Source organism: Trypanosoma brucei, chromosome 10, assembly GCF_000210295.1.
Source record: "Trypanosoma brucei gambiense DAL972 chromosome 10, complete sequence".
NCBI classification, from domain to species: domain Eukaryota; phylum Euglenozoa; class Kinetoplastea; order Trypanosomatida; family Trypanosomatidae; genus Trypanosoma; species Trypanosoma brucei.
This window is the reverse complement of record NC_026743.1, coordinates 3,326,450-3,350,487: the sequence shown is the minus strand read 5'-3', so window position 1 is coordinate 3,350,487 and position 24,038 is coordinate 3,326,450. Positions and strand designations below refer to the sequence as shown.

General features: G+C 49.8%; 13 protein-coding genes across 13 annotated transcripts; 12 read left to right on the top strand and 1 right to left on the bottom strand.

The window, feature by feature from the left end:
- Positions 1 to 1,320: 1,320 nt before the first annotated feature.
- Positions 1,321 to 2,904, top strand: TbgDal_X17310 (major facilitator superfamily protein (MFS),putative; the record flags this gene model as incomplete). Its single annotated transcript, XM_011780590.1, has 1 exon — positions 1,321 to 2,904. The coding sequence occupies one exon, from the start codon at positions 1,321 to 1,323 to the stop codon at positions 2,902 to 2,904; it is 1,584 nt and encodes a 527-aa protein (XP_011778892.1).
- A 352-nt stretch (positions 2,905 to 3,256) lies between these two features.
- TbgDal_X17300 (RBP27 homolog) lies at positions 3,257 to 4,282 on the top strand (the record flags this gene model as incomplete). Its single annotated transcript, XM_011780589.1, has 1 exon — positions 3,257 to 4,282. One exon carries the CDS (start codon positions 3,257 to 3,259, stop codon positions 4,280 to 4,282), a length of 1,026 nt encoding a protein of 341 aa, XP_011778891.1.
- Positions 4,283 to 4,484: 202 nt separating this feature from the next.
- TbgDal_X17290 (diphosphomevalonate decarboxylase, putative) lies at positions 4,485 to 5,633 on the top strand (the record flags this gene model as incomplete). Its single annotated transcript, XM_011780588.1, has 1 exon — positions 4,485 to 5,633. One exon carries the CDS (start codon positions 4,485 to 4,487, stop codon positions 5,631 to 5,633), a length of 1,149 nt encoding a protein of 382 aa, XP_011778890.1.
- Positions 5,634 to 6,006: 373 nt separating this feature from the next.
- On the top strand, positions 6,007 to 6,333 carry TbgDal_X17280 (hypothetical protein, unlikely; the record flags this gene model as incomplete). The annotated part of the gene is made up of 1 exon (XM_011780587.1): positions 6,007 to 6,333. One exon carries the CDS (start codon positions 6,007 to 6,009, stop codon positions 6,331 to 6,333), a length of 327 nt encoding a protein of 108 aa, XP_011778889.1.
- Positions 6,334 to 7,120: 787 nt separating this feature from the next.
- TbgDal_X17270 (hypothetical protein, unlikely) lies at positions 7,121 to 7,468 on the bottom strand (the record flags this gene model as incomplete). The annotated part of the gene is made up of 1 exon (XM_011780586.1): positions 7,121 to 7,468. The coding sequence occupies one exon, from the start codon at positions 7,466 to 7,468 to the stop codon at positions 7,121 to 7,123; it is 348 nt and encodes a 115-aa protein (XP_011778888.1).
- Positions 7,469 to 8,308: 840 nt separating this feature from the next.
- Positions 8,309 to 8,533, top strand: TbgDal_X17260 (T. brucei spp.-specific protein; the record flags this gene model as incomplete). The annotated part of the gene is made up of 1 exon (XM_011780585.1): positions 8,309 to 8,533. One exon carries the CDS (start codon positions 8,309 to 8,311, stop codon positions 8,531 to 8,533), a length of 225 nt encoding a protein of 74 aa, XP_011778887.1.
- A 1,495-nt stretch (positions 8,534 to 10,028) lies between these two features.
- On the top strand, positions 10,029 to 10,421 carry TbgDal_X17250 (T. brucei spp.-specific protein; the record flags this gene model as incomplete). The annotated part of the gene is made up of 1 exon (XM_011780584.1): positions 10,029 to 10,421. One exon carries the CDS (start codon positions 10,029 to 10,031, stop codon positions 10,419 to 10,421), a length of 393 nt encoding a protein of 130 aa, XP_011778886.1.
- A 309-nt stretch (positions 10,422 to 10,730) lies between these two features.
- On the top strand, positions 10,731 to 11,873 carry TbgDal_X17240 (vacuolar ATP synthase subunit c, putative; the record flags this gene model as incomplete). Its single annotated transcript, XM_011780583.1, has 1 exon — positions 10,731 to 11,873. One exon carries the CDS (start codon positions 10,731 to 10,733, stop codon positions 11,871 to 11,873), a length of 1,143 nt encoding a protein of 380 aa, XP_011778885.1.
- Positions 11,874 to 12,190: 317 nt separating this feature from the next.
- Positions 12,191 to 13,540, top strand: TbgDal_X17230 (hypothetical protein, conserved; the record flags this gene model as incomplete). Its single annotated transcript, XM_011780582.1, has 1 exon — positions 12,191 to 13,540. The coding sequence occupies one exon, from the start codon at positions 12,191 to 12,193 to the stop codon at positions 13,538 to 13,540; it is 1,350 nt and encodes a 449-aa protein (XP_011778884.1).
- A 248-nt stretch (positions 13,541 to 13,788) lies between these two features.
- Positions 13,789 to 15,078, top strand: TbgDal_X17220 (hypothetical protein, conserved; the record flags this gene model as incomplete). The annotated part of the gene is made up of 1 exon (XM_011780581.1): positions 13,789 to 15,078. The coding sequence occupies one exon, from the start codon at positions 13,789 to 13,791 to the stop codon at positions 15,076 to 15,078; it is 1,290 nt and encodes a 429-aa protein (XP_011778883.1).
- Positions 15,079 to 15,426: 348 nt separating this feature from the next.
- On the top strand, positions 15,427 to 16,818 carry TbgDal_X17210 (hypothetical protein, conserved; the record flags this gene model as incomplete). Its single annotated transcript, XM_011780580.1, has 1 exon — positions 15,427 to 16,818. The coding sequence occupies one exon, from the start codon at positions 15,427 to 15,429 to the stop codon at positions 16,816 to 16,818; it is 1,392 nt and encodes a 463-aa protein (XP_011778882.1).
- Positions 16,819 to 18,797: 1,979 nt separating this feature from the next.
- TbgDal_X17200 (aconitase, putative) lies at positions 18,798 to 21,491 on the top strand (the record flags this gene model as incomplete). The annotated part of the gene is made up of 1 exon (XM_011780579.1): positions 18,798 to 21,491. The coding sequence occupies one exon, from the start codon at positions 18,798 to 18,800 to the stop codon at positions 21,489 to 21,491; it is 2,694 nt and encodes an 897-aa protein (XP_011778881.1).
- A 1,967-nt stretch (positions 21,492 to 23,458) lies between these two features.
- Positions 23,459 to 23,770, top strand: TbgDal_X17190 (hypothetical protein, unlikely; the record flags this gene model as incomplete). The annotated part of the gene is made up of 1 exon (XM_011780578.1): positions 23,459 to 23,770. One exon carries the CDS (start codon positions 23,459 to 23,461, stop codon positions 23,768 to 23,770), a length of 312 nt encoding a protein of 103 aa, XP_011778880.1.
- Between the last annotated feature and the right edge of the window lie 268 nt (positions 23,771 to 24,038).

The window sequence follows — 24,038 nt, the reverse complement described above, 5'->3', positions numbered from 1 at the left end:
ACTCTGATGACGACTTGTACAAACTCACGCAGCGGATTCAAAACATTCTCTCGGAGGGCTCTGCCACGCTGAAACTAACACATGACGAAGTAATGTGGTGGACGCAAGCTTTCCTTTTACTAGGTTCAGAGTTCACACTCGAAGCTAGCGCCACAAGTATTGCCTTATTTCGAACAGCCGCTTGCATTGCAGAGCAAGATCCGTCGCCTAGGGAAGCGGGCACACAGTCACCGTTGTTGGCTGCCATCTTGTGCATGTTGGAGGACGAGTTTCGGTTGTTTTCAACAGGTAATCCACTGATTGACTTGGCGGATCTTGAGAAACACCTTAACGCGTGTAGGGATCTTATCTCAACAACTTATACCGCGGAATGTCGTGTGACATTTTTGCTGAGTAAGTCTGAGTGGCATTTCCGTGGCCCATCGATCGAAACACCGCAGGAAATGGATGAGATAGTGAGGGAGCTTTCCACTATCCCTGTGCCGTATAATGTTTACGAGGCGCTGGCAGAGGCCGCCACGTTCGAGGCATCCCGTGTCCCAACAGAATGTTCCTATTTACGAGAATTCGCCATGGGGCTGTTTGCGAAAGCCTCGCTCGACTTAATGGAAAGAGTTGCGGCTTCCACTGAGGTTCGGGCGGGTGAAGAGGAAGCGGTTGCTGAAACCCTTACAAAGAACCTCTCTTGCCTGTACAAAGCCTTCACTTTGGGATCCGACAGAAAAGAGCAAATGTGCGTACTGCAGCACCTCATGAGTTTCCTTTCTCTTCCCGTGATGGGTATTACCGTCGGCACCTTTCTTGGGCGCTACGGTGCGGTTGGGGAAAGGGGCGTAACCGCCAATAACTCCTCCGCTTTCGCCCTACTCCTTTTGGAATATTTTACGGTCGAGGCGTGGAACAATTCCGTCTTCTATCTTCACATCAACAATACAGAAAAGCAGGGTGAGTGGGCGCGTGCTGCCTGGGCTCTGGTTGACATTCTCCCTCCAACACACCGTGTTGTCTCTGCACTACATGCACTGAGAGGGATCACAGGCTGCTGACCTGCCCAACTGACAGATAATTCTTTCAAGTTCATGGGAGCTTCCCTTTATGTTATTCGTTCGTGACTTATTTATTTTCTTTAGTTGTTGATAAACAACACACTTAGATTCATTTGTGCAAACCGCTTATTAACAGAAAGTGAAAGCAAGGCGCCACGCCTTTCACACAACACCCACCTCGCCCTCTCATTTGTTTCAATCCATTGCTACGCTTACCGCTAAGCAGCGGACAAAGCCTCCCATACCCCGCCTCTTTTTTCGACTACAGTAGTGAATGATGGCTTCCGAAGATAAAACGCAAAGGAACGATCCCCACGAAACGAACGAACATGAAGAAGTGCAAACTACACCTGAGGAGGTTGATCCTACTGCCGAGGAACCTGTATCACGGTGGGGGCGGCTCATGACACCTCGCATTGTTCTTTCCATCTTCACGCTTCTCAACTTCGTCACGTATTACGACCGCGGAGCCATTGCCGGTTGTTTAGTCGTCATTAAGGGTGATCCGACCATCGCGGGGTCATCGAATGTTCTGACGGATACGAAGGCCGGCTTGCTTTTCTCAGGCTTCATGATTGGCTTCATGGTCGCCTGTCCTCTGTTCGCTGGGCTCGGAGGTGTCGTACAATCCAAGTGGATCATCGCCGTAGGCATCATTGTATGGGTTGCTTCTTTAGTTGGAACCGGCCTGGCACGCTCGTATGAGTTCCTTCTCGCCTGCAGAATCTTTGATGGGGTGGGAGAGGCCGCCTTTGTTGGTTTCACAGTGACGGTGATTGATGCCATTGCACCGCCCGAGTCACGGACATCGTGGATAGGCACGTTCTACTCTATGATCCCCGTCGGGACAGCGGTTGGTATGGCTGCCGGTGGTGTGATGGGTGCGTATGGTTCCGTAGGGGGTCTGGAGGGCTGGCGTGTAACCTTTCTCTCCCTTGCGATCGCCGCCGCTCCCATTCTGCTTCCTATCGTATTCCTCCCCAAACGATACAACATGCGCCAGAAACGCGACAACGAATACCTCCCGATACATAAGGCTGCCCTTCAATTGTTTACGAACGTGGCGTATATCCTTGTTGTCTTCGGTTACGCAATGTACTGCTTCGTAATCGGCGGCCTCTCGGTATGGTCAATACCTTTTCTAGTTGAGGGGCCGATGGAGCTTACCAACATGACGGCATCAATGATCATGGGCGGTGTCACAGCACTTACCGGTATCATTGGATCCATCGTCGGAGGCGTTGTAGTGGACAAACTTGGAGGGAGCCTTGGCTCTTCAGGCACTATGAAGTGTCAGCTTTTTTGCGTCGTCATGATTGCCGTCAGCGTCCCCGTAGGACTTGCTGCATTGTTCATGGAAGTTACTTGGCTGTTTACATCGCTTCTGGTGGTTTCGGTGTTTACTCTCTTTGCAGTCACAGCACCCATTAACTCAGCAATACTAACAGTGGTCCCATGGGATCAAAGGGCATATGCCGTGAGTTACTCCGTTCTTCTTATTCACTTGCTAGGCGATTTCCCGTCACCAACACTTGCTGGTTATCTCTCTGACAATGCCTTCTCGAGAGGATGTCCGGCGCATGGTAATAACACCCAGTGCAGAAACGACATTGACAATTTATGCAAGTGGATAAACAAAACGGGTAATAGCACGGATGGACACTGCGTCAGCAAGTATCAGCTGCGTAATGCTCTTCTTGTGATATTCTCATTCCTCGGTCTTGCAATTCCGTGCTGGCTTGCCGTCTACTGCATAATGTTGCGTGAGGCGAGTGCACCTCACTCCAATGCGGACAGCGAAGGTAGCGAAACGGGGGGAAACAAAAAAACTGAGGAGGCTGAAAAGGCTAATTCGTAGAAATAATTCGTAAAGGAAAATACATAGACAATGTTATATACAAAATAAATGCGTTTGATTTGTCGTAAACATTAACTATGGAATAACTGTGGCTCGTTCTTCGTTGCTAGGGTCACCACCACCAGGGGATAGCACCTATGTTTCCCCTTTTGTCCTACTCCCTCTTTACACCTAATTATACTTTTTTGTTTCCTTTATTTCAATTTGGTGTTCTTAAACGTATGGTCCCTGTGCCAGTTTGAGCACGTACTGCGGGCCTCCGTTGTTCTGTACATCTTTCTGTGAACCAACTGTTGCCCCTCTCCCTGCCCGTGTGCGCGACAATCCCTCTCCTTCCCTATTCCGGAAAGCAATGGCCGATCGAGGTGACGCAAGGGTTGTGCACGTCTTTGTTGATGACCTCTCGGCGGTACTCGCTGAAGATGTGCACGAATGGTTGCGTATTATTGGGGACATTGATGAGTTGAAAATGCGATACGATGCTTCCCGGCAACGGTCATTTTACTGGGTTCGTTTCCACCAGAGTTCAGCGGCGCGGCTGGCGGTAGACCACCTTGATGGCGAACGGCTGAAGAATCATGCCATCGAAATACACTCCAACGTGTTCAAGAAACAAACGGCTGCAGTGGCTACTCTAGAGGGCGCCGCGGGGGGCGTACAAGAGGAGAAAACTAAATTGGAAATGAATCCAAATCTCCCAAAGAACCACCTGATGCCCCGCGACTTGCAAATGGATGAGCTGCTTGTACGTGCCATTCCGGAAATGTTGGAAACTAGCGAGCAGGCGGCTGAGGGCGGGGAGTTGCTGCAAAGACTGTTGGAGCTCCAGGAGTCGTACTGCCGCGCGCAAGAATCGTTGGAGAGGACGACGGAAGGCATTCGTGAGACGGATGGAGAGTTGACGGCACTGCTTCGTGGTGAAACAACGGCAGCCACCGACGTTAGCGGCCCATCTAGTGAAGGCTTTGTGCAGGGCAATACCCCACTAGCGAGCGCACGGATACGAAACGCGGTGCCGGTGCCGCTGTCCACTTGCGACCCCGCGGGGCTGCTATCGAAACTCACCAGACACGTTGGTCCCGTTGCGGATTACGCTTTCAGTTTTGCTTCCAACGGTGGCTCATTCGCTACAGTCGTGGAGTTGTTCCATCCTGACGATGCCGACTTTGCGTTGACCCTGCTGACAGGTCGGCGCATGGTGTCAAAAAGCACGGAGAAGCACGCCGATGCCGAAGATGCGTTAGAGGCTCTTGTAGGATTTGGTTGGGAGGCTGAGGCCTCGGTGGCTCCGCTGACCCCGCCAAGTGTACCACAAGCCTCCTTCGCCGCACATAACAGGGTGGCCACCATCTTGCGTTCCTGCCAGAGTGTGGCCTAGCATTGCGGGTCGCAGATTCGACCCAGGCGTGGCGTTTCCTATCCGCAAAAAGAGGGGGGAAATCGTAATGTGAACGGAGCTTGTAGCTTTTAAATTGTTTTCTCAATCACTTTTTCCCCTCAGTACTTACTTCCCCTTTCTTACTGACCTCAGCGTAGGTAAAGCGAGGGAAGAATTAATTGCTGCGTGGCAAAGCGGCTCTATGTCCGACCAGTGTGTCACCGTCGAGGCACCCATCAACATCGCTTTTATCAAGTACTGGGGTAAGCGTGAGGGTGGAGAGACGCTGATACTCCCCACAAATGACTCTTTTAGCATCACGCTCTCCGCAAGCCCGTTTCGTAGCAAAACCTCCGTGGAACTCAGGGACGACATCGAGACAGACACGTTGCGACTGAACGGCACCGAGGTTGATGTGGGAAAGACTCCACGGGTCCAGTCGATGCTCCTTCATCTCAGGATCACATGCCCCGAAGACCTGAAAAACAAAAAGGTGAACATCGTATCGGAGAACAACTTCCCAACTGCCGCTGGGATGGCCTCTTCCGCTAGCGGCTACTGCGCCATGTCGGCGGCGCTCATCCGTGCTTTCAAGTCCACCACTAACGTCTCAATGCTTGCTCGCCTTGGATCTGGCAGCGCCTGCCGCAGTGCCTTTGGGGGTTTCGTTATATGGAACAAGGGGGAGAAACCTGATGGTAGCGACTGTGTGGCCACACAATTTGTTGACGAAACGCATTGGCCCGAGATACAGGTGATGTGCGCTATCCTTAAAGGGGCACAGAAGGATGTCTCCAGCACCAAGGGCATGCAGCAGTCCCTCAAAACGTCGCCTTTGATGAAGAAGCGCATCTCAGAAACCGTACCGGAGCGCATGAAAATTGCCTCGAGAGCTATAAAGGCGAGGGATTTCGCAACCTTTGCAGAGATTGCAATGCTTGAATCGGACGACCTGCAGGAGATATGCGCGACCACCGAACCGAAGATTACGTATGCGACGGAGGACAGCTACGCGATGATCCGCCTCGTGAAAGCCTACAATGCGAAGAAGGGCCGCACAGCACTGGCTTACACCTTCGATGCCGGGGCGAACTGTTTCTTGTTTGTTCTTAAGGAGGACCTTCCTGAAGCCGTGGCTATGCTCATGGAGCACTTCCCAACACCATTCGAGAAGTTTTTCTTCGGAGACCGCGAGTTACTTGAGAAAGTCAAGGTTGTATCGCTTCCCGACGAATATAAGGAGCTGATTGACCACCCGAAGAAGCCGTTTGAGATGTTACTGCAGTCCCCTGTCGGGTGTGGGGTGAAGTATCTCGGCCCCTCCGAGTCACTCATTCCACCTCGGGTATGAGAAGTACTGCGGGGGATGAAGGAAAGGGGTGACGATATGGGGGTATTTGGCTGGGACTAATGCTCCAGTTCCTATTCCCCCGTAATTTATTTCTTTATGTGTTGTTAAGATCCATCTAACCCCATTTATCGACATTTTCTTACTTTCAAACATAGCTGTCCTCGGGACGTTGTGTTTGAGTAACGGACCGGTGGAGGTGGTGGGGAACAAACCTTCTCCCCTCCCTTCATCCTTCCACTGGAGTAGCATTGCTCAAATTACGCATATATTGGTACGAATGCGGCAGTGGCGGTTGTTCCGCACAGTGCCCGTCGCTGCATTTCATTCTCCCTGTGCTCTCTTTTTTAATTATCTTTCATTTGGAGCGTAGTCAATGCCCTTTGCGGTTATTCTCTCATCAGAAGTAGTGAGGACAAACCGAAACGGCGGAAATGTTAATAAGAGTAGGTCGGCACCAGATGGATTGACACAAAGTTGTAACGGTCGATCTCTTCACAGGAAGTTGGAAAAACCAAAGCCCACCCTCCCACCATACTTTCTCACTGCGGGTCCCACGCTGTTTAAGCAAAGGGTTCTCATGTTGCAGCGCGTGGGCCGCGGCGAATCGGCCTTTCTGGCATCCCCTTCCCCTTCTCCCTCCTTCTCAGACACATCACTTGATCATATGACAGCGGATCCTCCTGACCCTCGAACCGCATAGTGGCAGCATTTCCAACTTTCCACCTTTCCCACCAAATCATGCACATCCGCAGGGCAGGTGTGAACTGCTATTCGCAAAGCCAGTGACTCTCGAGCCCGCTTTCGCCGTAAATAGTTTCCCCCTCCCCGTGCGTAGTTTGATGTCGTTGGGGTTAGGGAGGCATTTTCCCAAAAAGCTCTCTAAAGCAATTGTTCCAGGCAGTTAGAGCCCTTACGGCCACCAAATCCAATCGAATTCGTTGGCTGGAGCTTGTAGTCGTCCAATCAGTCTCTCCTACCCAATGTGCCGCTAAATCACCGAAGGGGCATATGCAGATATTACGTTGGGTCAGACCATTGAGACTTCAATCCTTCCGAATTTGGGACCCTACAGGCGGAGGAGAGTTTACAACAGCCCATTCCAACCTCCATCCTTCGGAGGCCGATGCAGCTGTGAGCATCAGCAAGGATAGCGGGTTACGAAATATGTTCACCACGGAGACGTTGTGAGAAAGCGGGTGGAACTGAGGCAGCGCAAAAGCAGTGATGCTCCGGCGCCCCAAAGTTACTTTCCCCGGGTGTGGAAGGTGGAGACGCCACTTTGTGTAACGAGGTGTGGAATTCCTTTTATTCCTTGCAGAACAAATCCCTTGTCTGCTTCGGGATCGCCACTTTCGCTGTGTTTGAAAGTGCTGTAGCCTCGAGCCGCCTGATGGCGCGCAGTTTACACGGTCTATTCGGTTCAACGTTCCAACGTGGCCAAGGAACCGGATTCATCCAGGACGAGGGGTGCGGTAATTCTGCGATATTTATTCCCCATCCCCCTTGCCCCTCCCAACCCCACCGGAGCCCGCCACGTGGCTGTGAAAATTGAAGGGTGGTAAGTTCATGCGGTTTCCCCACCATCTGCTCCTCCCTTCCCTGTGCAGCCCGTCATCTTCGGCGTTCCCGTGTTCCTTTATCCCGCCACCACTTGTACACTTTTCATCCCATGTCGGGTCCGTTTCTTGAACTAGGCAGAGCCTCATTTTCTTATTCCTTCGTCGTATCCCTCTGGCACTTCCTCTACCCCAATCCTCTTCGCAGCGCTTTCCACCGTTGCCGCCTTCATTGCGCATCCCACTCCCGATGCGGTGGAAAACGTCACCAGAGTGCATGAAAAAGGTGCTGGAAGCGGCACACTCAACATACGCCAGAATTTACTCTTATTGTACACTTTTGTTTAGATCACGACCACCAAGGTCACCGAAACGCGCACAAGCACAACGCGGAGCAACGTTTGAGGGTGTGGTCGCAAGGCCGGCGCCTAAAAGGACGACATGCTTGGAAGTGTGCGCCTTTTCCGGGGGCTCATCCCGCCAACTGCACACCACTTCGCGCCCGCAAGTTCCGGCAAGAGGCCTCTAGGAAAATAGCCTTTAGTTGCCAATCATTTTTCAAGCACAGTTCCTTTACCCTAGTTTGTTGGCAAGCGCAGCACCGTGTCACCGTAGATCGTTGTCAGCGCGGCGGGGAAGCACTATGGGAATGAGTGTAGACCCCACTCTGCTCGCCAACCGTCGCGGAAGTTCGCCTTCCCTCAAACGACGGAAAAGGAGAAAGTGAAGCGAAAAGGAACTACTCTGAGGTTGCAACCGCCTTCGGGGGTACCAAACTTATTCGACCTTGTGATCCAGTCCCGTTGCCGCTTGTGCTTACCGAAAGTGAATCGCATGCACGCACTCTAATATTTTCTTCTCGAGGGCGGCAGAGCGTCCACCACCGAGTGGAACAAGGTCGGTCACCAATGCCATCACCTCCGGAGTGTGACGGGGGGAATTATTTTTCTTCCTGCACTTGAAAGCGGCCCTTGTTGGCCATCCGCCGCAACTGCTTCCTGTAGGTGGGGAACTCAAACAGAAAGTCCCTCCCCATCTTCGGCGCCATTGGGCAGCGGAAGGGGTACCTCCCACTGCGCCCCTCCCCCGAAGTGCGGTTTTCCACATACCAAGTTGTCAATGGAATGGACTTTCGTGCGCCGGCTAGCGAGGGCGAGGGTGTATGGAGTCCAGTGCGGAAGGGACACGTTTCCATCAACTAAGCCCATCTACCGTTGGGGAGCGTCACTTCATGCTTGCAAATTCCTTCTGTCCGAAACTGGAGTACAGTTTCCTCACCCCACCCACACGACAAACGTAGTACGTTTGCCGTTCCGCTTTTCCCCGCACCCGATGGAGATTTAGTAATGGCCAGCTTCTCCCGTCCGGTACGGGATGCCTACCCCTGCACAAAAGCCGGAGGCTCCGCTACGGTGCAACGACGCCGTGGAGCATTCAGTTTCACGGCTGAAAGCTCACCACCAACTTAACCATAGCATGGGGACGAGGCGGTTCCAAATACAATTTTCGTAAAAATGCACCCTCCGGTGAGTGTAGCCTGAGGGGCCTCTCCTCCGACACGAAAAACGTCATCCACCAGACCGGGGGCTGAGGATGGGCTGGAGCCGCACATCAAATTTTCGATTGATGGCTTGCTGACCCACGCCTTGCGCCAAGCACGGAATATGATGCGTTCCCTCCCTCGAACTTTGCCGAATCGCAACAGGAGGAAAATGGAAGGGGTACAGGGCATCGAATAGGATGTGGTTGGTAGAACCCAACAGCCGCGGCGGGCTCAAACATGTTTCAGAACGGAGCGTGTCGGGAAGAAAAGCGGCGCTTGGGCATGTAGGAAGCAGGGGAACCACCGCAACTGCTGCGGGCGATATGTGTGTGAGGCCGAATTTGGTCTCGAAAGAGTAGCGGGAACGGCGAGCGCAGACCCTATTGGTAGCGGGAGCTGTTCATGTAACGAATGAGGAGGTGCCCTCAAATTAAAGACGCTCGAGGGGCGCAAATACCAGCCAATGGGTAAGTAATTCAGGTAGGATGGGTGCGGGTTTTTAACCAGCGGGGTGGAGTTGTTCTAATTCAGCGTGAAGAAGGGGATGCTGCGGATGCTCGCTTGCGGGGCGCCGAAGAGAAAAGCGCCCAGGGCGCATTCCCAGTCTAGCGGCAACTTCGCTGAATAGGCGCCGGCAGCAAAGCCCTGCGCTGTCAGAACCGGGGAGAAACGAAGAGTACGGTGGTGTGGTGTTTGGTGAGGGCCCGGATGGGCAAGGGGCAATAAATGGGTGCCGGAAATGGTGGACGCAGTCGGGGCAAGGGGAAGGCGTCGCAAATCGCGAGAAAGAAATTTGGAAAAAGAGGTAACAAACTAAAGAGCAACGAGCACCCACTGGGCTGCAAGAAGTGTAAAAAATTCCGGTGACCCATTTGAGCTCTGCAAGCAGGTGCCCGTTCACTCTGTGTAAGCATGAAGCGTCGCCGGGTCGCCGTCGTGAGGTTTCGCCTTCGGAACGTCGCAACCACAATCCACGTACTTTTTGTGCAGGAAGGGTCTCTGTGCAGCCGGAAGCCCTTCAATGCATTAGACTTTCCGGCGTGGGCGCGCCCGCGGTGGCATTTGCGAAGAGAAGCCACGTTGCTACTGTGAAGAGGCTCTTGCCACCACCGCGAGTTGGAGGGCGACCCGCCACATAATGCTGCGGCAGCCGGGGAGGTACCCTAATTCCTATTTTGAGTGGAGAGGGCCCCCTCCCCCGCCATTACCCTTTTCAATTGGAGAGAACTCCCCCATGTAGGTAACGGTGCCGTCCCGAATGCCCCCGCTAGCAGTGGAAGCCGCGAGCCCCTGTCAATGCTGTGGGGTTCTAGAAAGGGGAGGAGAGAGCGGAGCATCTGGGACCTGCGCCGTTGGACTTGCAGCTGCGCAGCCCGAACGCTTCTCGGGTGCGTGAAATCGGCGGCCGTGCTGATGGTGCTCTGGAGGCATGGATTTGCTCCCTCTACGGTGGGGCCTTTTCGCACGCGTACCATGCGGGTCTGGTTGGCGAGGGTGCGCGGGGCGGGTGCTGTTGCCTTAGGGTGGGACAACCTGCTGTTAGGAAGTGGGGGTGGGAGGCAGAGAAAGGGAATGGATGATGGGCCAATTGGGGTGCACCGCTTATCGTTGTGCTGCGACCCCTCGTGTAATACGGGTATGTCCGCATCCTGTTCGTTTCCATTTTTTTGTCTGTCAGCTTGTTTGTAGCTTTTGGCATCGCACGCTAGCCCCTATTTTTTCTTTAAACTACCGCGTGGGGGTTTAGCACTCTATTTATCTTAGTCTCATTCACTTTTTTTTTACTTTCGGATGGCTTCCTGTCAGTGTCATTTACTGTGTCTGAAGATAGTTTTGCTCATGGATTTCGAAATCGACAGTCTTATGGACTGGTCGGCGTTTTACGGCATTATTGCTACCTGTTTTTCGTGTGTCAGTGCTCGCCGCCTTCTACTCCTGTTTGGAAAACACACTACGGTTCTTTATTTCTAGGTAAGCATAGGGGTGGAGCAGTGTAAAATGTCGGAGCACTTTCTCCTTTTGGGGCTTCCTTTCCTTCCGACAGGAGCGGACTCCTTCGCGTTTCAATACAAAAACCTCGTATCCCTCCTTGGGGCTGCGGGAAAGGACGTTTGTTCATTCGCTGTCCCGAACTTTAAGGTAGGAACACTTGACTCTCTCATTGAAGCAAGTGACGAGCTGGCAAAACTGGATTTACAGGTGGAGAACAGCTTGGAAAAGCAGATTACGATAATGCAAGAGATATGTGAAGAGCCACGTGATGTCGTTGCGACCTTACGATTCAACCAAACACAGGAGATGACCCCAGCAGCATTCGTCAAAGGGTTTCAGTGGAGTTCAGCACAGTTTGACAGCAATGAAAGTATTTTGGGCCTGGTGGAAAAGTTTGCAAATTATTTCGCAACAACCGAGGAAGGTGTTCGTGTGGTGATGACGAAGTATAATGAAACGCGGAACAAATTAACTACTGTGACAAGAAAAGCTCAGGGCAATCTCTCGGTCAAACCTATTAGGGAACTGGTGACTATGAAAAACCGGAGCCATCCCTTCATTGTTGATACTGAATTGCTCACTAACCTCTTCGTCGCAGTGCCCTTAAGTTCGAAGAGAGAGTGGCTAAATGAATATTGGTCCCTCAACGATTTCGTTTGCCCCGATTCGAACTGTATCATTGCAGAGGATAGCGAGTTTGTGCTAAACAGCATCGTCGTCTTTCGTCGAGTGTTGGAGGATGTGAAGCTGGCGTGCCGGAAGAGGAGGTATATTGTACGAGATTCGGATGCAGCCGACGAACCGTCGATAAGGGATCTAAACGATTTTATTAAAAGAGCCGAAAGCGAGAAGAAAAATTTCGGCTTGGTACTTCGTCAAAGGTACACTGGTTGCTATGTTGCTTGGGTTCACCTAAAGGCGGTGAGACTTTTTGTGGAAAGTTTATTGAAATATGGGCTGCCTCCACGATGCATATCGATATTCCTACAGGTTGACAAGAGAAAGGAAGCAGAAATAAGAAAGAAAATATCACAGCTGTACCCTGATTTGAGTGTTCCTTTTTCAAACACTTCTTCTGTGGAAGACGGGTCCCTGCAATACGAATACCCGTATGTTTCTATTAAGATGACCAATTTGCAAAGGTGTTAGGAGGTACAGACATTACGAGTCGGGTTTTATTTATTGCGGTACATACGGCTCTTGCTCTCTTTTTTTGTTTTTCGGAAACACGCATATATATGTGTGCGTATATATGCTGTTGGTAGTGCTTCTCTTTCGGTGATGTTCCGTACGGGCTTGGCGTTGTTGGACCTTAACAAATGGTTTTGTTTACTGGAATCAGTGCTCACTGTTTTATTTGTACTCTCTCTCTCTTTTTTTTTAAAAAAAGCTGCAGTAGCTTCTTCGAGGTGCACGGGCTGAAGAGGAGCATTAGAATCCAATCATAATAAGCGTAGTTAAAGGAAATGCTCAGCCTCACTTTTCTTCTTTTAGCTTTCCTGCTGATGGCTACCGAGTCGCAATCATTTGAGGTTTTGCCTCTAAATGTGACCCACCTTAGCACAGGAAATGGCTTATGGATGCCATCGGGTGCTGTCACGCTACAGGAGGGTGTAATCTGTGCTCAGGCCTATCAGGAGCCGTGCGCCGAGTGTAAGCACCAACTCACAGCGGTATGCACTTTTGATGGTGGTAAAAGTTTCTCGGTCCAGCAAACGAAATACCCTTTTTGTGCTCATCGAGGTGTCGTTGTTGGAGGCACTTTGCACTGTCCCTTAAAAGTTGATAACGTAAGTCAGAATGTAATCAACATAACAGTTGTGTCATACAAGGGAAATGTTTCGCTTTTAGAAAACGAAGAAAACACAACAATGACGTTTTCTTACATACCTGGGGAGGAAGTGACAGATATCGAGTTCAGAGGAAACACCCTTTTCCTAACTGATGACCAAATCTATTTAATGAATGCTGTCGTGAAAAGAAACACCTCCTTGGTTCACGTGTTGTTTCAGTCAGATGATGGATATATATGGAGTGTTCGAAGCAAGATACCCTTAGATCCCCTCGATAACGCGGAACTCATGTTGAGGGGTCGGAGCAGGTTGATGGTATCGACTTATAACTCAAGTCACCATTACGTCGTTTCCTCCGGGTATCAAGGCAGATGGTGGGGTTCCGTACACTACGTGGACACAGAGAGTAGACCTGCAGCGCTCGCTGTTGGAAATGGTATTTCCATTGAAAGCGGTATCACTAATAAATCCGGTTTGTTGGAATTGGCAGGGTTAGTGGAGGGGAAGCCGAAGGTGAAGTCTGTTTCACTTGTAGATTTGTACAAGAATGTGACAAATGCAAGCCAGATACCGGACAATTTTACTTTGGGGTGCGATAATGAGCTACCTTGCTTGACAACATCTCACATTGCACTTATGAGAACTCGCGAAGGCAACATGACTGCATTGTTTGGTTTTGTTTCCACTACCACGAAGCGGAAAACTGTTGTCGGACTTACTCTGCTCATTGATGACACAGAGGAGAAAAATGAAAGGCTTGCGGAATTGCGAAAACTCGAGGAGGAGGCTAAACAGAGAGAGGAAGCGAGGCTTAAATATCTGAGAGACTTGGAAGAAAAAAAGCAAAAGGAAAGGGAGGAGAAACTTAGGCGGGAACAGGAGAGACTTTTGAAATTCCAGAATACCGATGAAGAGAACATTAAAATTGCTGTTTCTAGGTTATCCGAAGACGGTGAAATGATTGTTGTGCGAGAAGTCGACCCAGATTTGGTCGATTTAGAAAAACAAGCGTTTTTCTGGTAGTTTTATTATTTTTCCTTTTTTTAAAAAAAATATCAGGGTTCGGTTCCGTATTTTCAAAGTTGCTATCACATTTTCTAAATGTGGCTGTGGCGTGTGACCCTTCTTTGTTATTCTAACTATACCCCCCTTTCCTTCCGCTTTCATTTTTATTAGGTGCATTCCGGTGTCACTGTTGTTTGTCAAATAGTCCTGACGTTCTCTGGATCGTTTCACTCTATTTGAAAGTCATTTTCTAGTGTCACTGAAAAATGGCAGAAGCGGACTGTTCCCCATACGGAGCTAAAAGGGATGACCGAGCTTTGGTGGTAAGTGGACTTAAACGCACAGTATCTACTGCGTCCCGAAATGCCCTGTATGCGGCTGCGGGACGACTCGCCTTTGGTGTGGTAACCGGTTTATTGAAGAGCGGCCTGCGGACCGGCGTACACAAAGTATTTTTAAGAGAGGTTCTATCCGCTGATCCTCTCAAATGGGCATTCCTTTCGGCGGGACTATCTTGTTTTCGACTTTTGAAGCACATTGCATCGAAACTATGTTCCCATTTGTCGATACCCGAGAAATTCTCCTATGTAGTCGCGGGCTTTATATCTGTTCTACCAGTTATGGTAATGGAGAGAGGAACAAGGGTCGAACTTTGTCTCCATGTTCTCGTCCGGGCTCTTCAGGTAGTAGGGACAAGCTGTGTTTTGCCTCTGTTTCCTAAGGTGTTCAGAGATTTCGAGCACTATGATATTGTAGTAATGTGCCTTAGCGCGTCGCAAATACTTTACGGGTTCGTGTTTGCACCATACACAATGCCACCTTCATACCTGAGCTTTCTGTCTAAAACATCAATGCTCGACGAGCGCGTGGTTCGGAGTTATGCGGGGCTTACACGACACCAAATTTCACCTGAACTTGTTGAGTTGTGCGTCGAAAGGGGACGCAGGCTTCCTCATGACCCCAGCGAACACCTTAGTGTCTGTTGTTCCTACGCCCACGAGGGTTTGACATGCAATCAATTTTGTTTTATGCTCTTCTGTAAAAATATGGTTCAAGTCGGTCTACCATTGTATCTACCACTAAAGGTGGCCACTATCGTCGTCCAGTACAAAAAGTTGATACGCAAACCATTGCAGTCACTGTGCCGGGCTGCTCGGTCGGTGTTTTTCAGTACATTGTTCTTGGCTCTGTATTCGGTTTGCAGCACCAGGTACGCTTGCCTTGCAGCGCAGAGGAACATACGTGGTGGTCTTTTGTTTGCAATTGCTAGCTCACTTGCGGGGATAAGTACGCTTATTGAGCCTAAAGGGAGGCGAGCAGATTTGGCGTTTTACTGTCTCATATATGCCATCCGATCGTTTGTTTTGACTCAATGTCAATTTGGGAGGCTACCGTATCCACGTCAAAGCTCCATATTCATGTTGTACCTTTTCTCCGTTGTGCTTCTAATTTTTCAGTACGACTATGATCCTGACAAACTTGATCATCGGTCTCGATATGTCATATCGAGGATTGCTGGCGGAGAGATCTTAACACCCACTGAGCAGTATGAATGAAGCAATTTAGGTGCTTTAACCGCGGAAGCCCGTTTCTGCGAGGTCAATCACGTTCGTACGTGCGTGTGACCAGGGTGCACTGTGGAATGTATGTTGTATTGCGCCATTTCCTAAGTGGTGGAATTACAGAACAAGGAAGTAAAACTCGTCGTAAGGTTCTCACTTCCGACGCCCCTGCCGTCATTTTTGTCCGCCATATAGTTCTCTTCTTGCCTTCACTAATGAACTTATGCTGCTAACATCTACCGGTGCAAAAGTTGCCCCTCTTCTCCAGCTGTTTTAAATTTGTTCAAGGTATTCTCTTGACGTCGCTGAAGTAGTGCGTTCACTTACCAACCGACATACGCTATGACCTACCAAGCGAAGGAAGTTGTTACGGAGGAGTTCCTTCGAAAGAAGCTAGAGGTGTCGGGTGAACTGGCCAAGATGCGTGCCATGATAGTGGACACTGCTTTGAAGACACTTTCCGAGGACCCGAACATAAAATCCAGGCTGTTTTCTCCCACACCACGTCTCAAGGCCGAGAAAGAGTCTGCGAAGGGCCGCCAGTCGCTTTCTGTTGTTATGGAATATTTGGAGCACATGGGACTGAATTACACACTGAGCGTTCTGAAGCAAGAGGCTGCTTTAACTGAGTGTGCGCTACAAAGCCGCCAGGACATTGTTCGCGAGCTAGGACTCCCTGAGGGTTCTGGTCCCATCCTGACGACGATTATGGGGGCACCGGGCGCGGCGGGTGCCAATAGCGGGGTCTCCAAGGACAATATTGGTTTACCTACCACTACCCCAGAATCAGCGCCTGTCCCTCGAGCCCCTGTTGCTCAGACTAAAACTGAAGATGGTGAAGATACCACTTACTTTATTTCTAAGTGGTCTGGTCGAACATTTTATCGGTCCGGAGGGCAAGTGAGTGGTCAGCAAGTACAGTTGGAGTACCTCACAAACTGCACTGTTTATGTTCTGGATCCGCTGGACAGCATAACTGTGGATGATTGCGAGGGTGGCGAGCTCATCATTGCCGCTTGCGAAGGCAGTGTATTCCTCCGGAATTGTAAAAATATGACAGTTCATGTGGCCTGCAAACAACTACGCACTCGCGACTGTGAATATATAACCCTGCACATCTTCGCAACAACGGACCCTGTCGTGGAGTCAAGCCATCATATTAATTTTAAGCCTTTCTACATAAGGCTCCCCGGTCTCCAAGCCAGTTTCAAGTCAGCCCGTCTCGACCCCAAAACGAACCGCTTCGTGCACGTTTACGATTTCACTGAGGATGATCCCAAGCTTCCTAAACCCCATTTTACTGTTACGTATAAGGGCCACGGCCTTTGTATGAAAGACCTTTGTGGTGAAAAGGGGAAACCGGACTGTCCGCAGGAAATCGAAGATTTCCTCGCTGGCCGCCTTGGGCCAGCGGCCAGCTCCGAGTCAGGACATAACAAAAGCTACAACATAAAAACGGGTGCAGAAGAATGGACGGGGAACAAAGAAAGCAGCAGTCCCGAACGCGGCAAGGAGGCAACCCCTCCTGAATCGGCTTCAAGGTCCGATTCGTCAGCTCCTACAACCCCTCATTCGCGTAAGGATGATGCCGTTCCAGCCCCCGCCGCGGCCACTGGAGACGCTCTGGATGGCTCGTACTCTTCTTTTGACGATGACGAAGACGAGGACGAGAACGATTCTCAAAGTGACAAGAAGTCCGAAGATGACGACGACGATGACAGTGACGACTTTTAGGTAACATGGCGGTATCGGCGACAAGGTCGTTTTCTACAATGCATTACTACCTCCACACTGTAAACCACACTTTACGCGGTGTCCATTTTTCTATTCAAACTCTGTGCTTCCTTTGGTATGTAGTCACTGGCCCCACGAAATTCCTTTTCTGCGCTTCTTACACTGATCAGTAGAGGGATAAGTGGGATTTGCAGAAAGAATTTGGTGACGCAAGTGCTCCACCAGGAGCGCGGGGAGCGGGAAGGAGGCACAGGGAGGGGGAATATGGATGTTTTGAAGTCGTCATGTACAGTATGCTTTTTTCGTGATGAAAAAATTTACTTGCACCACAAGACATTGCAGGGATGGTACACGGCGATTGCATTACAGTGCACATCTCTTTTTTCTTTTTTTGAACTGCTGTTCCCCCTTTTACATCATTTTCGGACTTTTTATTTTGATGATAAATGAAGGATCTGCCTGCACGTGTGCAATGGGGATATCAATATAGAGGAAACAATTGACTTTGTTCCATTTTTCACGTGACCCAGCGACGTGCAGCTGGGGAAGTCGTCTCAGACTCGCGGGCTGTGCTGTTTCCCGTTTGAATGTGATGTCGCAGTCGTCATATATGTGAGTATGATGCTGTTTTTATTGACGTGCACCTGGTTTCCATAGTTTCCGCTTTCACCTTCACAGGGACCAAAGAATAATGTTCCCCACAAGCACAAATAAAGATAGTGTACATTACATACGGTCACGATGTATATCATCCGTGATGTCATGGTTTCCGTAGTTTTCCGCTGGGATTAAACCTGTTTGATGTTTCCTCGGCTGGTTCACCATATGTGTGGATGCGCTTGCCCGTCTCCGCGGTGGTAAACGCATTGTGGTGGAAGTCTCGGCACTATATGGCAAGCGACACAAGCCAGAAGTGTGAACCGCATTCGGGAGCCTCTGCCGCTGGACAGCAGCAGTGGAAGCACAAAATATTAAAGTTGCGGTGAGTCAGCAAGCACAACTCCTGGCGGGGTGAGGCTGCTGTTGGATTAGATTTGTTCTTTTAGCCCTCAGTGCGGAGACCCCACCGCGTTGCGTCACGTGTGTCCCTTCGATCCCCCGTTTGCGTTGGCATCCAGCTTGTGCAGAGCAGCTGTAGTTACTCCTGCTATTTTTTTTTTTTTGTGGTGTGACTGCTCTAAGTTTTTTCACCCTTGGAGTGGACGGTTACGTTTATGGGATGTTAACTTTGCGTCCGCAGGCCACGAAGATGCCAACGGGGATCGTATGTTAGGAAGGGGAGTGAGGACTGGCAGCCGCTGTTAAGAGGTGTGGTGTGGTGGCGGGTCCCTCTTTCTTTTGTTATTGGAGGTCAGTCTCTCTTACTCTATCGATAGTAGCATAGCCTGATGTGCGTGGAACAGGGGATCGTGACGACTGTCAATCGATGACTCGCTCAGTTGACGGTGATCCGCTGTTCTTTTGGTGGAAAGTGCGTGCGTGGGGTCTTGGTCCAGCCTTCAATTTTCGCCCTGTCGCACCGTTCCGTGTACCTCTCTTAGGTTTGTTATTTGTGGATGGCTATCGAGGATCATATACCCACACACACACACACATATGTGCAATATGGTTGTTGCCAGGAAAGCGCGTCTATGTGAAATGAAACCTGCGGAAGTGGCTGAACGTTTGTGTGGACAACGAACGGTTTCTTGCTTTCTACTCTTCTTTCGCAGTTGACGGAGTATCCACGGGCCACCCGAAAGGTGGGCACACAGTCAGTATGAGGTGCCTACCAAACATTTTGCAGGTCAAACAAAGTTTCTTACTTGTAGCCGCATTGGGCGGGGGTTTTCTGTGGCATTCTATTTTACATGCCTTTGTGTTTATACTTTTTGCATTAGTAAGGTTATAAAAATAAGGTTTACATCGACTACACTGCCAAAATAATAGGAAAGGTATATACTGCACAAGCGAAAGGGTAAGAAGAGGGAGTCTTGTGTATGCTCAGCACGATGAAGTTACTGAAGGCCTCCTTGCCGTCAAACAACCCATTTCTAAAATACATCGCTACCCTGAGCGTGGACGGAGGTCAGGCACAGTACTTCAAACTACACGAAATTGACCCCAGATATGATGGTTTACCCTTTTCGATTCGCGTCCTCCTTGAATCAGCCGTCCGAAATTGTGATGAGTTCGATATCACATCGAAAGCAGTTGAAAATATACTGAGTTGGAGCGAGAACTGCCACAAGAGTATTGAAATCCCCTTCAAACCAGCGCGCGTGGTGCTCCAGGACTTCACTGGCGTTCCCTGCGTTGTGGATTTGGCCGCCATGCGTGATGCAACGAAGCGTTTGGGAGGTGATGTTGACAAGATCAATCCCCAGATTCCGGTGGAACTTGTGGTTGACCACTCTGTTCAGGTGGACAGCTATGGGACTCCGGAAGCAGCAAAGCTTAATCAGGACATTGAAATGCAGCGCAATCGGGAGCGGTTCGAATTCCTTAAGTGGGGGTCTGAGGCATTTCACAATCTGTTAATTGTCCCTCCGGGATCTGGGATCGTTCACCAAGTGAACCTTGAGTATCTTGCCCGAGTTGTATTCAATAACGACGGAGTTTTGTATCCTGATTCCGTTGTAGGGACTGATTCGCACACGACAATGGTTAATGGTGTTGGTGTAATCGGCTGGGGCGTCGGTGGTATTGAGGCGGAAGCGGGCATGTTGGGGCAGTCGCTCTCTATGGTGCTTCCGGAGGTGGTGGGCTACAGATTTACTGGTAAACTCTCGGAGGGTTGCACAGCTACCGACCTGGTGCTGACAGTTGTGAGGAACCTACGGAAGCTGGGTGTTGTGGGGAAATTCGTTGAATTTTATGGACCCGGCGTCGATACTCTTTCACTGCCTGATCGCGCAACACTAGCGAACATGGCACCAGAGTACGGGGCCACCACGGGTTTCTTCCCAATTGACCAAGAAACACTCAACTACCTCCGTTGCACGGGCCGAGATGCAGAGCACCTTGCACGTATTGAGAAGTATACCAAAGCCACGAAAATGTTCCGTACAGGTGACGAAAAAATTTCGTATTCGCAGAATATTGAGCTGGACCTTTCTACAGTGGAACCATCACTTGCCGGGCCCAAACGTCCACATGATCACATCTTATTGAGGAATATGAAGCAAGACTTCGAAGCGTGCCTTGGCGCCAAGACGGGCTTCAAGGGGTTTGGCATTCCCGATGGGGAACACAAGAAGGAGGTAAAATACACGGTTGACGGGAAAGAAGCGGTTATGCGCCACGGAAGTGTCGTCATTGCTGCTATTACTTCCTGTACAAACACCTCGAATCCGAATGTTCTTATTGCAGCAGGATTATTGGCAAAAAAGGCCGTCGAAAAGGGGTTAAAAGTCCCAGCAGGTGTTAAAACCTCTCTTTCCCCGGGGTCGCATGTCGTTACCAAGTATCTTGAAAACTCTGGGCTGCAAAGTTTTCTTGACGAATTGCGTTTTCACACAACGGGGTACGGCTGCATGACATGCATCGGGAATGCGGGTGATGTTGATCCCGCCGTATCGAAGTGCATTAACGATAATAACTTTGTCGCGGCTGCTGTACTATCGGGTAATCGTAACTTTGAGGCACGAATTCATCCCCAAACGGCTGCAAACTACCTGGCTTCGCCTCCTCTTGTTGTTGCGTATGCCCTGGCTGGGCGAGTTAACATCGATTTTGCGACCGAGCCGATTGCCAACGATGTGTATCTTCGGGACATTTGGCCCACGAACGACGAAGTTTCTGCTGTGGTGCGGGAACATGTCACGCCGGACCTTTTCAAAACTGTTTATAAATCGATCACAACACTTAACGAACAGTGGAACGGTTTGAAGGTGAAAAGGGGTACCCAGTATGAATGGCAGGAATCCACATATATCCACAAACCACCGTACTTCGAGAAAATGACCATGGAGGTCACACCAAACGTGGTATTTAAGAATGCCGCGTGCTTGGCAGTGTTCGGCGACTCCATAACCACAGACCATATTTCTCCGGCCGGAAATATCGCCAAGGATTCACCGGCCGCCCAATTTCTGCAAGGGCTTGGGGTAGCAAGGAAAGACTTCAACACCTACGGCGCGCGTCGCGGAAATGACATGGTAATGGTTCGTGGAACATTTGCCAACACCCGACTTGGTAACCGCATCGTTGGTGAGGGGCAAACGGGTCCCTTCACCATTCATTGGCCGACCAATGAGAAGGTTTACATATTCGATGCCGCCATGAGATACGCAGAGGAGAATACACCTCTTGTTATTCTCGCCGGAAAGGAATATGGGAGTGGCTCTTCCCGCGACTGGGCGGCGAAAGGCCCATTTTTGCAGGGTGTAAAGGTTGTAATTGCCGAGAGCTTTGAACGCATCCACCGCTCCAACCTCGTTGGGATGGGGATTGTGCCCCTGCAGTTCCGTCAAGGTGAAAGTGTGGAGTCACTTGGACTCACTGGGAGGGAGCGCTTCAACTTTGATTTCTCCGGCGGCATACATCCCGGACAGGAAGTGACTGTCCAGAAAGATGACGGCTCTTCCTTCAGTGCTATCCTCCGCATTGACACAGAGATGGAGGTAAAGTATGTGGAGCACGGCGGCATCCTGCAGTATGTGCTCCGCGAGAAAATCAAGGGTAATTTGTAGCGGAACACCGAAACCTGTTCCTCAGAGAATAAGCCTGTGAATTAGTGAGGGGCGTAGCAAGGGATATCTTTGTTTACCGCTTCCGTATTCATCGTTATTGCTAACTACATATTTGGTACATGGTTGGGTGTGTGGGGCGGCTACTACCGCCACATCGTGAGACGAGGTAGAAGCGCCGTTTAACTGTCTCCCCTTTGGCCAGCTGACTTGGTGCCATGCCGCACATTTGTTCCAACGAGGGTTGAAGAGGATGCAAAAAAAAAAAAAGAGGTAAAAACGAGGTTCAACGACGCTATTATGGCGATGGCTTAACGAGATCAGAACGTTATTGTTATTGTTATTTATTTATTTATTTTTTGAGGAAGCAAAACGGGAAAAGGGGATCTATGGATATTAATGGTGACAAAAACCTTTGTCGGTGAACGTGGACGATGCGTAAAACAATGGAAGGCTCTGGATCGGTCGCAACACCCCTCGCCCCCTCCCCCGAAAAAGCAAACTTTTAGCGGGCAACGAACAAAAAAAAAAAGGAGCCAGGAGAGGGGTAGAGAGGGAGTGGTTGGATGACTTTTAGCTTCCGCTAAACATGTGAAGGTCGGGTATTTTGTCCAATTTGAAGCGCTTTTGCATTCATTTACGCCGCATAGGTGCTAATTCGCTTATTTACTTATTAACTTCACTCATACACGCCTGAGAGCAGGGCAAAAGGAAGGGAGGTGTGAAAAGACGTAATGCAAGGTCTTAAAATTATGATATTGGGAAAGATGCATATTAGTGCATCCTATTTTATTTTAGTATTTGTTTGATTTCCATGTGAGGAAGGCAAAAGTGGGGAGTGCAAAAAAAAAACGGCATAAGGTAGAGGGAACTATGTGTGATGAGGAGTGTAGAGTACTTCCTTTTTTTTTCCTTTGTTTGTTACTGCGGGATGGAACCTGCGGGTATAAAAGTGCGTGCGTGTGTATGTTTGTGTGGACGGTGGTGCCCCATTGGTGGCCCCTTCATCCTCTCCATGTGAACTTAACTCCACAACTACTTGTGTTGTGCGTAGCCGCGTTTTTACTTATCGGTCAGTTATCAGTATCGCATCCTCTCACTGCCGTTGTTGATACCGGATTCATTTCTATTCTTTCTTTTTGAAGGAACTTACATGTGCTTGGAAGTCGCTTGGTTTATCTACCTCCTCTCCACGTGGCTGCATGCGAAAGCATAAAAATGCTGGTGGAAACGGCGGGGGAGGGGGAATGATGAGGAGTGTAATTCCGGCACCTTAAGGGGAAGGGGATACAGACAAGAGAGCGGCAAGCTTTTTTTTCTCTAAGTTCGGTTTCGTGGGTACCACACCACCAGAGTCACGACACTGTTTCGTATGCCGCTATCCGGGACTAACCTTTCCCTTCTTCAACCTCAAGCGCTATTTGTTTTTATTTCATGTGGGGAACGCATCGTTCGCTTCCCTTTTTGGGTTTTATTTTCTGTTCCCACGTCTAGCGTACCGCTTACCTACGAGTGTGTATAGCAGATGTGTGTCTTTTTTTTTTCCATTTTCCAGTTTCTTCATTTGTTATTGTTATTAATATTGTTATTATTGTTTTGTTTTTTACCTTCTCTGAGCCAATTCCAAAAGAGGGGAGCGTTACCAGAGTGTGCAGTGCCGACTTCATTTAGTGGACCACCCATGGCTTTGATGATAACTTTGTACTACAGGCTTGTTCTTTTCTTTCTCTACCAATAAAAATATTAAGTTTAGGCTGCAAATGTGTGGACGCTGACATTTCATCATTTCGGTGTGAACATACACACACACACACACACATATATATATATATATATATACATTTCGGACTAATCTAACATGTGAATTGCTTGCCATCATGCCGGAAGTGCCTCATGTGGCACGCGTTTGCCCGGTGAAGCGAATGCGTGAGAGAACTGTTGGTGCGGGACCAGCGGGGTGCGATTCGTAAATGGAAAACGAGTGCTTTTTTTTTTTTTTTTACGTAATATACCGCCACGTGAACAACCTCCGAAGTGACCAGCGCCGCTTGCATTTGTTGGGCGCTGCGTTTGTTTCCACTCGGGCTACGGGGGGGGGGGGGGGAGGTGTTGCCCTGCATTTGTACTGCAGGTCGGGGCCGTCGGCTTCTGGACCAGTATTTTTTCTGCTCATTTTTTTTTTTAAAGCGGGAGGTTTGAGGAACCTGCTGCCAACGAGGACGACGTTCGTTGCTCGTTCCTTCTGGTCATCTAAGAGGAACGTTTCATGCTTCAGCACGTAACCGCGGCGTAGGACCGACGTGACGTAATGGTGACACGCAGTGGTTTCCCTGCTTAATATAGTAAGCAAACGAGTTTGATCTGCAACTGCCTCGTGATGGGGAGTTTTGTGCGTTAAACTTTCCACCTGTGTCTACGACTGTTTTTGTTCTGCACACGCGCAGGGGGGAGCCCTTCAGAGGCTTTTGGTCGCTAACTTCATTCTTACCCATTTTGCTTTGCATTTAATTCTCTGACCGTATTTGCATGTGCAACTCTCCTCCGCTCATT